This window comes from Drosophila eugracilis, unplaced genomic scaffold (assembly GCF_018153835.1).
Source record: "Drosophila eugracilis isolate 14026-0451.02 unplaced genomic scaffold, ASM1815383v1 contig_386, whole genome shotgun sequence".
Classification (NCBI taxonomy): domain Eukaryota; kingdom Metazoa; phylum Arthropoda; class Insecta; order Diptera; family Drosophilidae; genus Drosophila; species Drosophila eugracilis.
Window position 1 is genome coordinate 1045741 of NW_024573245.1, and position 11602 is coordinate 1057342.

Consider the following 11602-nt stretch of genomic DNA (forward strand, 5'->3'; position numbering starts at 1 on the left):
AGCAAACTAAGGTCTCATCTCGGCGAGGGAAAGAAAAAGTTTTCCGGCCTGGAAAAGTGGGGTGGGCGATGGGTGGCATTGGGAGGCAGTGGCAGAGGCTGGCTGTGACAACATCTGGTTGTTGTTGCTGACGACGCCACTGAGCTAATTACTAATTTAATATTCCATGCCCATTGACCCCCACAAAAACAGCTCGGTTATCTGCTTGTTGTCTAAAGTCTCACATTAATTATCTTATCTAATCGGACAGTGCAATAAGTTTCAGTTTAAGTTAGATTAGTTGCTAAGTAGTAGCTACGTTGGATACCTAGCCAACAGTCTTTAGGGAGTTAGAATGGTAATATAGGTTAGGGCTATATAAACAATAAGAAACTTTAATATAATCCAATAATAATACGAGAAATATCTTATAATACGTTTGCTTTTTATTAAGTTAAAAAGTTAAAAGTGAACTTAGAAACATTTTATAATGAATTTCTAAGTCAATTTGGTTAGCTTATAGAAGAATTTTTAAGAAATATTTAAAAGTAATCTTGAAATGAAACCTTTTAAGTTTGCAAGGCAGCAAACTCTGCAAGAATTCTTACCATTTCTTACTCACTTTTTAAGGATTTTGGATTTATATTAAAAATTTATCATACCGTAGAGTTTAGAGTTAGGTTTATAAGTATATAAATATATAGTCCAAACCTTAACATTAATAAGGGTTTACTTTGTTATTTAACACCTTACAAGTTTTAAGTGGTTTTTGCTTAATTACTAAAATAAATATTTATAGAACAGTAAAAGTAAAACCATTTCTGGCAAGCATGATATTATATATCTGTCTATCCCCTTCCAACAGACCTAATATTTTAAAGTCCTTAAAAGCTCCTAACATTGATTCATAAACTTAGTCTTAAGCACCATAAACCCAATAATGTAGGCCAAGTATTAATAGTCCCTTAAAAATACATAAATAATAAATACATTTTTCTGCAAGTACCCACATCCTTCCTCAACCTTCACTAACCCACATAAATAAGTACTAAATTACTTTTATTAAGTGCTACTTGTTAAATTTGGCATCCCGAACATCCAAACATTTTGGCCCTCGACGAAGACCTCAGACCAAATGGAATTTTCCACAATTGCTATATACCCTTTCAACACGCTTCAAGTGCCGAGTGCAAACGATTGAAAAAAAAACAGAAAAAAAACAAGACTAAAAATTTAAATATATACAGAAAAACTGGCTGAGACTGAGACGCAAATCGTTGGGGATTTATCAGCCAAGGGGAAAGGCAGCAGAAACAACAATAAAAACGATGGAAATAAAGAAGAACAAGCCGGAGAGCAGGGAAAACTTTTTGTATATGGCCAAGTTGAGGCTGAGTTGAGTTGAGTTAACAACGTTACGTTAACTCCACAGCTCCCCTAACTTTTTGGGTATTTAGCGGCAATCGATTTTCGTTGATTTTTCACCACCACCACCCCCCCTTGCCAGTAGAAAGAAGAAAAAGAGGCAATCTCGCCATCGGATCTGCTGGGAAAAAGAGACCAGCCCACCTCTCAAATTTTACCCCACCGAAGGAACGTGTGAGTGAGTTGCAGGCCTGACCTTTCAACCTTTTCCCAGAGCCAGCACGTGGCGGTAGAATCAGAGTAACCAGTCCCAAAAATTCACAGCAGAGCGCGGCATCATCATCATCAACCGGAGCGGGAATGGCAACTCATCATCATCATTGTAGTCTGCAAAGTTTATTTAGGCAAAGCGCTTCAATTTTGGCTACACTCTTCAATTTTATGGCAACAAATTTGCATCGTAAAAGATACATCCCCAACCCCATACACACTAGCCCCGAAATTACCCCCCCTGAAAGGAACCAAAACCCATCCCACCCACCCACACACACAAACGATAAAAATACAAAAACGTTTGTTTAGGCACGCCCTCTCTTTCTAGCTTTTAGGAAAACCAGTCGTAAACTAAGGACAAAATCGTAAAAAGTGAGCAGTTCATTTAAATTTTTAATATTTAGGCTACCTACAATGGCAGCGCATCCCCCATTCCCACTCCAACCCATCTCACATCCCGACCGTAACCTTAACCGTATCCATCATACCGATTCACTTACTTTTGTTTTATGATCCAAACATTTTCGGCCATCATCTGTAAGCAAGAGTCGGGATACACTCAACAAATCTGGGATATATATCAATGGATGACCAAGTTTTTAATATATTTGAAATCTTTAACTAACTATTTGTATACTCAAGAACGAATCTTTATAACCATTATTGAGACGCAATTCTTATCTTCCTAAACTTCGTCCACAAATCATTTTTCTTCTTACCAAAAAGTTTGAAATATTTCCATAGTGTGAAAAAGGAGGCTGGCCAAATGGGGTATCCTTCATCGTTTTGAATTTATGCCTTTAATTAAATACAAAATCTACCTAGGATTCATTTTGGTGGGCAACTTTTCTGTGGCATTCCTTTACTTAATAACAGGCCATCAAATAGAGTTGTATTTCTGTGGGTTATATTCATGCCGAGCATCCCTACCCGCCACGCCCCCTGTTCGACCCTTGAACACGCACTCAGGATTTATTTCCACATTTATATGAGACGGCGGGGGGGAAGCGCCGAGGCACTGGAGAGGGTATGTAAATTTTTCAGTAAAAATTCACTTCGTGATAATGGATTTTCCATGTCGCATACGCCGCAGTCGCCGTCGACGTTGCTGCCTGTACGACAAATACAATCTGCTCCAGGCCCCTACCCTACCCCATCTCTCTCTACTGAAAATCCTGCCCCCTCCATCCCTGTAACTCTCTCTCTACAGCAGCCAGGGCGACAATTACCTCCTACCCCTCCTGAATCCTGTGGAGCTCCTGTTCTGGTTTCGGGTTTGTTGGGGCATGATAGATGACAAGTCTCGGTAGGTGTACGTTGGTTATGGTTGTGTGTGTGTGTGTAGCAAGTTCTTGGGCACTTGAGGTCCCCAGCTTGTTCTCGAATTTGAATTTGCATCCAAGCCAAAACTCACATGGCTACAGTACAAACTGTTGATATTCGATTTATCTACTTATAAGGAATTATTATTTACAAATATTCTTAAAGAATTACACAAATCCGAAAACCCTAAGAGTTTTTAAATCCTGATTCACTGAACCTTCTAATTTATCGTTGTTTACCCCATGTTTAAATATATTCCAATATTATTCAGCAAATATTAAAAATATAAAACCAAAGGGGTTTTTCATTCAATAATAAACCAAAAAAAAAGAACTTTAAAAAGTATAGTTAATCTTTCTTAGTAAAATACACTTTCGAGAGATTAAAAACTAGTACTTAGTACTTAGGAAAGTCTTAACAAGAGTTGATAAATAATGAACTAAATTCATAAACATTACATACTACCAATCTATAAAAATGAAAACACAAAGTAATCCCATTTTCGAGCGACCACTGTAGACGACTTTTGCCAGTTCATGTGGGATGCTAAAATATGCAAAAAATTATACAAAGTTGGCAAGATTTTTGCTTTCGCTTTCGCTGGGAATCAAAAGCTGCCCGGCACTGATTTAGATTTTGACTTGGGCATCATTGGGTGGCAACACGACCTCCGCCTGCCAATCTGCCCCCTGCCCTCGAACCATATATATCACCTCCGCCCCCCATCACGCCTCTTTGTGGTCTCAATTAGGTGGCCCGTTTGAGGCTCGACTTCCGCTTGTCGTTCTGGCTTCGTGTTATCTTGGCCATGCTCGCATACATACTACCAACGGAGGCCGCAGGCTAAAAGGCAACGGCATTGCCAGCTCAAAAAGTCCCTTTCGACTCTCTTAAAGGACTTTTTCCCTTGCCTTGAAACGAATCAGCTTTCCCTTGAGATGTCTCTCCACTCTCTTATATCCTTCTCTTCGTCTGCAGTTGGGATTGTTTGTTTGTTTGTTTTTCTTTTATTATTATTAAAGTTACATATGAACTTAATTGATAATGAATTTTTTTTAATCGTTTTCTTAGCTTTTTTTTTGTTTGTTTTTTAATAATTTTATTCAGCTTTTTTTTTATTTAATTTTAATCAGTAATATTAAACTTTTTGTATTTCCTTATTTTCTTTTATAATTTTTTGTTTTTGTATGAATCGCTGGCCTGCCCCGCGCTTCCCCAATCGCCTTGGCTTCTCCTCTCCTCCTGCTGCTCATGCCACATACTGTTGCTACTTGCTGCTCTTGCTGCTTCTGCTGCTACTCCTGCTTGCTTCATCGTAATCTTCCTGCTATGTCGGTCGTGGGTCGTCTACTGCTGCTGCTCATATGCTGCTCGTCCTGGCGTTCGTCCTAACGTCCCGTTTAGTCCTTCGTCAGCCCCTTCCACCCATACACACATCACGTCATAATCCATGAGTCCATCCATCCATCATCATTCCTCCTCCCTGGCTTTCTGCTGCGACGCTTAGTTCGTTATTTTTATAAATTAACAAATTTAGCTAAGTAGTTGTAGTTCTTCTTGTTGCTTGCGGTTGTCTGTCGGTTGGTTGGTAGGTTTGATTGGATTGTATCATCGTTTCTGTATACTGCTCCTGCTCCTGTAACTCCTCATCCTTCTTCTCCCCTTTATCTTTGATATAACTGTTCTGTCTGCCGCCCCCGCTGGCGACGTTTCCGGTTTCTTTTATCTGCTTTCTTTTAAACTGTGGGCAACAACAATAACTGTTCAATGCATTTTGTGTTTATCGACTGTTATGGTTAATTTTTTCTTTGTTTATACAATATTTTCCACTTCATTCTTTTAAAAACGATCTCCACAAAACAAATGCATCGAGGTTTTAGTTTCGGGTTGTTTTTTTTTTTATGGTAATTCTTTTTTTTTCGACAGCACTTGCCATTTTGTTTATTTTGTTGCTGCTGGTTGGATTTGTATATATTATATATTGTTTCGGTTCTTGTTGTTATAATGCGATGTAATATGTGTAAATGTAAGCTGCGTAGGTGCTAGCAATCCAGCTTAAAGGAAATAATCGGGTGTTCTTCGTGTAACATGAGGCTCCCCGCGCCTTGGTGCTGGATCAAATTGTAGGCTAAAAATATAAGCAAATTATTAATCACAGATGCGTCATTTTGGGGTAAGGCTAACCGCCCATAAAAAAACAAAAACTCCACTTACAATGAAAATTTAAGTGAATCATCCAGTTCCATGAGGGCCGCTTGGTTGCCACAACGGTAGCAATAGTTTGGCGCTGAGAATATTGTGACCACGTTGCGATCGTGACACCAGTTGTAGCCCTCCATTACCAGTTGATGGGCACGCGAGACGAGTGTCAGGCCGTTTGTGTTGTTAAAGGTTTCCGAAATGTCCTAAAAGCAGTACAAAAAGTTAGTCAAAGTTTAAAATAAAACTTATCAAAAGATTTTTTCTTTGTGACGGCTTAAATATGTTAAAAATGATTCTTTCTTGTGTTTTATCATAAATAGAGTATATATATGTTGAATTTTACTTTGTTAATGAAATTTTCTTGTTGACTGATTTACTCCATATCAAAGCCAAGGGCTTTATTTCCATAGATTGTGCTATCAGTGGGCTTAATTTAGCAGTAAATTCCGATTAACGATTACTGATTATTGATTTTATCTGCAGAAAGCTGAGAGTAGTGATTGCTTTTGATAAAATTGGCAAATAAATATGAAAACAAAGAAAAAAGTATTCTCAGTTTAGAGTTGAATTTTGAAAAGGACATTAATATGATAAACCAACTTCTGAATTTATTTATATTAAATGGAAAATCAGTAAAAGTTTAAATGCTTATACCGCTTGAGCTAACAGCATTGCCAATTACGCAACCAACTAATAAACACAGAAAAATAATTGAACACCCTTTGGTTTTAGATTACATTTAAGGGTCGTTATCAGTACTTAAAACAGGTTGGGTTTCTAACATTGTAGAATTAACAAGTGTTTAACTTTGTATAATTTTTATTATTAGTTTCGCCATAAACTTTTTTATGATCTTGACTTATTGTAAGCAATTGTTATAGACGTAACCTAATGTAAAAGCTTCTCTCTCCATTACGTAATTAATATTTTTGCAAAACATTTAGCCAGTCAATTGAAAACATCTCTGTCAATAGACATTACTCACCTGTCCAAAGGTGTAACCGGCACCACGAGGCGAGATTCCCCAGCCACCCCTGTCATCGGGATCGGACCAGAGCAGATCGCACATGGGACCTTCGTGCGGAACCTCCTGCAAGCGGTCGAGGGCCCGGATGTGGTCCAGGCTGTCGATCGAGGGACTGAGACCACCGTGCAGGCAGAAGATCTGCCCGTCGACAAGCGCTGTCAGCGGCAAGTAGTCGAACAGATCCGTGAAGTACTTCCAAACGTTGGCATTGCCGTACTTGCGTAGGCACTCGTCGTAGAAGCCATACACCTGTGTGATCTGGCGCGACTCGTGATTACCGCGCAGGATGGTGATGCGCTCCCGATAGCGAACCTTGAGGGCCACCAGTAGGGTCACGGTCTCCACAGAGTAATACCCACGATCCACGTAGTCACCCATGAACAGGTAGTTGGTGTCCGGGGACTTTCCGCCTATCCGGAACAGCTCCATCAGGTCGTGGAACTGACCGTGTACATCTCCGCACACTGTCACCGGGCATTTCACCTCCTGCACGTTCGACTCCTTGGAGAGGATCTCCTTGGCCTATAAAAGAAGAGAAAACAATCAGTCATTTATTTATTGGATGTTGTTAAGGGAAAATGTTTTCCTAAAATTATTCACAGGCTGCTGCTTACAGCTGTAGAAGTTAATAAATCACTCTTATTAAAATCATCCGCCTCGTAATTCTGGATATTTCCCATGATCAAAGCGTAGAGTTTACTTTCTGTATCCGAACTTACTGATAAGGAATAACAATGAACTGCAATAACCGTTCATTGATGGTTCGAAAACAAATACATCTCCCATTTGGAATATTATTATCTATGCCAGATTAAAATATATTTTCCCAAAGATAAGTTTCTAGTAAATCTATACGAAAGTGTTTTAGATTAAATCTGTACCAGGGTCAAAGGAGATAATGCAAACGATTAGTACATTGTACATTATTCACTATACTAAATGACTCAACGCCAACACTCAAAGTTGATTCTAAAACAAGAGGAAACGCTATAGTCGAGTGCCGCGACTATAAGATACCCGTTACTGTTTTACACAATTTTAAAATATTAATTTTGCTAGTGGAAATTCACAAGGCGCCACCTATTGTCAGAGGAAGTATGTTGAGTATGCTTATAGTGACGTCACTGCCCATGTGGAGCCTTATAACCTTAATTTCTTCATAAATAGCGAAATAATGTTCCGATTTGAAAAATCTTTGGTAAATCGATAGATATTAACAGAAATAAGTTACACAAGGTCAAACGAAGGCATTCATAATAATATTATAGACTCCACAGTTTTCCGCGGTTTGTGGGCGTTAGAGTGGGCGTGGCCGGATGCAACTTCGTGGCAAGTCGCAGAGGCATCTCCTAAATACGTGTTCCTAAGCAAAATTGTGTAGCCTTTATAGTTTTGAGATTTTTTGCATTTTTGGTTTTTCGGGTTTTGTGGGCGTTAGAGTGGGCGTGGCGTGATCGGAAAAAAACAATTCGCATTGGGAGCATCATAGAAACATACATGCTTGATCCGAACTTTCTATCTCTTATAGTTACCGAGATATCAGCTTTTCTAGAAAATCCGAAAACCGTCTTTTGAGCCTTGTGGGCGTATAGGTGGGTGTGGCCGGATAGTAGTAGCACTATAAGATGCGCTGTCATCTAAAGATTATACTTTCTGAAATTCAACTTTCTAGCTGCAATAGTTCCTGAGATTTCAGCAATTTTAGTTTTTTGCGATTTGTGGGCGTTAGAGTGGGCGTGGCAGGATGCTGTAATAAACTTGCGCTGTCCCGGGACCTCAAGAATCTTCATGCTTAATCTCAGCTTTGTATCTGCTATAGTTCCTGAGATCTCAGCGTTCATACGGACGGACGGACGGACGGACGGACGGACGGACGGACAGACGGACATGGCTCAATCGACTTCGCTATTGATCCTGATCAAGAATATATATACTTTATAGGGTCGCAAAAGCTTCCTTCTATCTGTTACATACTTTTCAACGAATCTAGTATACCCTTTTACTCTACGAGTAACGGGTATAAATAGCTTGTAACTAGCAGAGAAGATAAAACATAGATATAGGCTAAGTGCAGTGCCTAAGTCTATTCGAATGCTTTACAGAGAGATCGGAAAAATAAAACTTTTTCTCTTTAAACATTCAGCGATATAATGTTAAAGCAAAATAATCTCAAACTCTTAGCCGATTCCAAAAATAGCTTTCCACAAAACCCTATAAAACTCTGCGCATAAACATTTCAAAGAAAACAATGCTTTATCGACCAGACATTTTTAGAATTGATATCCAACTAGAATAATAAGAACTTTATAAAACATAAAAAAAGTTGTTTCTTAAGTTCGTCATCGTTTAAGAACTAATCGTTTGATATCTTCAAACGGCCAATTTTGTATCTTTCCATTTCACATAATTCGGTGAATGGTGCATGACACGACAGAATATCTGAGAAACAGAAAGTATTGAAGAAACCGAAAGTGATTCCCAAAATAAATGGCAACTTGTACGGAAGATAGATAAGGCCTTGTCAAAGGGCAAGGCCAGTTGCCAAGACTCAGTCGTAGGTCGTAGAACCTAATCGCTCTTATTGAACTAACTTATTATATGAACCAATATTTCAAGGTGCTAATAAATGGCATGTGAAAACCAAAACAAAGACAGCTAAAACTCTTCGAAAAGGCGAGATAGGACCAATTTTAGGCTTGCAATTGAAATTTAGAAGAGAGTTAGTATAGTATAATTTAAAAATTACAGTTTCACGTTGTAAATGAGCAAATTAACCACTCTTAAAAATAATTATATTGCCTTAGGCTTCATATCATTATTAGCTGATGCAATGTGACTTAACATGTTGAAAGATAACGTGAAAGAACCTAACAAATCTGGAATCGTTCTTAAAAATGAGTCATACAATTTAATTTTATATTCTTAAAACACATTAGTTTTGTAAACAAAAATATTATTTTATTTTCATTAAATCTATGAACAGTGAAACACTGAACTAATACAAAAGAACATAAAATGAAAAATTATGTATATCCCAGAATAATTTCTAACTAGTCATCCATGTTGCAAAAAACCGGTTCTTACAAATCAACAAATGTGCTATGTTGAAGAAACAGAAACTGCACATTAAATTTAACCATTCCGTCGTGTTCTTTTGGCATTTCTCATGTTTATCAGCTGATGAAAAATGGGACATGACAACAAGTTCCGGGGGTAAAATCCGGCGAATCCGGCGGAGCAAATGAGCGATTTATGCGTGAGCCAATTAGATTTTTTGCCATATGCACATTACCTTGGAGGCTGTTGCTTCCGCTTGGCCAGAAATCAGGAAAAAAAAGAAAATAAATAATATAAACTCATGACGAGGCCAGCACACCCATACAAAAACAAGTACAAACATTGATGCAGCTGCTGCTCCTCTCTGTCTCTCTCTCTCTGCTGTCTCTTCTCTCTCTCCGCTTTTCTTCCCAAGCCAACAGGATGGAGACAGGCCACAGAAGACGCGCCCGAGAAGAGCGGAGAACGTTCTTCTGGGCCGGAGATTCGAGATTCTAATGGGAACACTGGCAAATATTTGGGTGACGCAAACATAACCCCACTTACTCCCAAATCAATGAATCGTTATCTGTTCGCCCCTCTCCACTTCTCACTCATTCTCTCCCTCTCGCACTCTTTCCGTTTGTTTGTTTGTTTGTGTGCGCGCCGCGCCTGATGAACGGTAAAATCAGCAAATTAAAAACAATTGATATCAAAAGTGTTTAATTGAATATGGTTGGGAATAAAAAACGGACCACGAACACCAGTGCAAGTGCATTATTCTAGATACGACGGGTACATAGATACATATTCTAGGGGAGCGCACACCGACACACAAAAACATTAAGTAATATTTACTCAGCAGAAAACGGTGGTACCCGGGGGACGGACGCCGAGAGGATAACTGCAAATTTCCAGCGGACGCAACGACAACAACAAACACGCACAATTCACTATAGTTAAACAATCGTATTTGTACAATAATACAGAAAGAAATATCTCTTTTTGCCCAGGTTTAGCCCATTAGACCAAAGCGTTGTTCTAGCTGTCCCATTCACACTTCACGCACTTGATAATGGTCGTCTCGCTCGCACTTGTGCGCAGCAATGCGTCGCTTGGCCGTTGGAATTTACCAATATTCCAATATGGCGACGCAAGCCGCCGCTACTGTGCGAGCAAGAGGGTACATCATGAATCATGCTCTCGCGCTCTCCACTCCGCGCCTCACCCCATTGGAAAGAGCGAGGGACAGAGGGGCACGCAGTGGAGGAGCACCATTTGCAAAAAAAATTGCTCGCTCGCATGCAATGACGAAAATTATTTTTATAACATCTCCTAATTGCATGGGGAAAATGGGCAAGGACCGGGCCTTACCTTGTCGCAGAGGGGTGCGAACTTGTGTCTCTGTCAACTGATTGCATTCATTTAACTGCTCAATCCATTGATCAAGATCTTTTGTTGTTGCTTTATCCTCCATCGCAGTTGTGGTGGAAGAAAAAGTCTCGTCAATCTTTGTCGATTCAATTTTGACGGCTTTTATTGTAACTCGGGGGTGCAGGGAAAATTGACAACTATAGTTGCTTTTTGATCGCCAGGCGCGTATTCACTCGTTTATCTTCACACAAATTCTTGTGCCCACTCGAATTGTGTCGATTCTGCGCAGATTTTCCTCGTATTTTTTTGTTCACAAAAGCGACGACGACACGATATACGAAGGGAAAGACTGCCCTCGGTGTGACCGTTTGTCGATTGCCGCGAAAACATAGAAGCGCGACGCCCCGTGTATGTATCGATTAGAGACGCGTATTGGACACTTCTAAAAAAATACCGAATAATGTTTTAGACGACACTCAAAATGTAACAATTTTTAATTTTCAAAGGAATATTATATATATCAAATATAATACCAAATAAATATTTGGCTGTTATTCCAAATGGGCTTTATTTGGTGTTGACGGAATAGTGACAGGTTTAGGAGAGACAGGATTGTATATGTATGTATAATCTGTATATTTATTATATCATAGTCAAACATAACAATGCAATTGATTGCATTTAGTAAACATATCAGAAAAAAGTGAGATACGAATGATCCAAAGAAGTTTCTTCTCCTTCTCTTATTCCCACATTCACATTCTGATATGCAAAGGTATTTTTCAAATTCGGTTGATGAAATATATTGAAAAAGTTTAAAGATAAATATACAGTTAATATATATGGTTAATACTTTTAACATATCTTTTCATATATATTCTGATATTTACCTCTGTTAATGGACGACAGGAGTCATTAGAAGAATTTGCTTTACCAAATGTGTCAGTGTAAACGCACAAGTTATCGATAGTTCCGACCTGCCCAATACTACTTGCGCGTTCTGACAGTTGAAATCTTAACGAG

The 11602-nt window shown here is 39.0% G+C and overlaps 1 protein-coding gene across 1 annotated transcript; it reads right to left on the reverse strand.

Annotated features, from left to right (window-relative positions):
• Positions 1 to 4242: 4242 nt before the first annotated feature.
• LOC108107009 (serine/threonine-protein phosphatase PP2A) lies at positions 4243 to 10759 on the reverse strand. The gene is given in 5 exon segments (XM_017214353.2): positions 4243 to 5068; positions 5155 to 5345; positions 6128 to 6691; positions 10580 to 10591; positions 10593 to 10759. Coding segments are annotated over 5 exon segments (930 nt in total). The 5' UTR covers positions 10683 to 10759; the 3' UTR covers positions 4243 to 4995.
• Between the last annotated feature and the right edge of the window lie 843 nt (positions 10760 to 11602).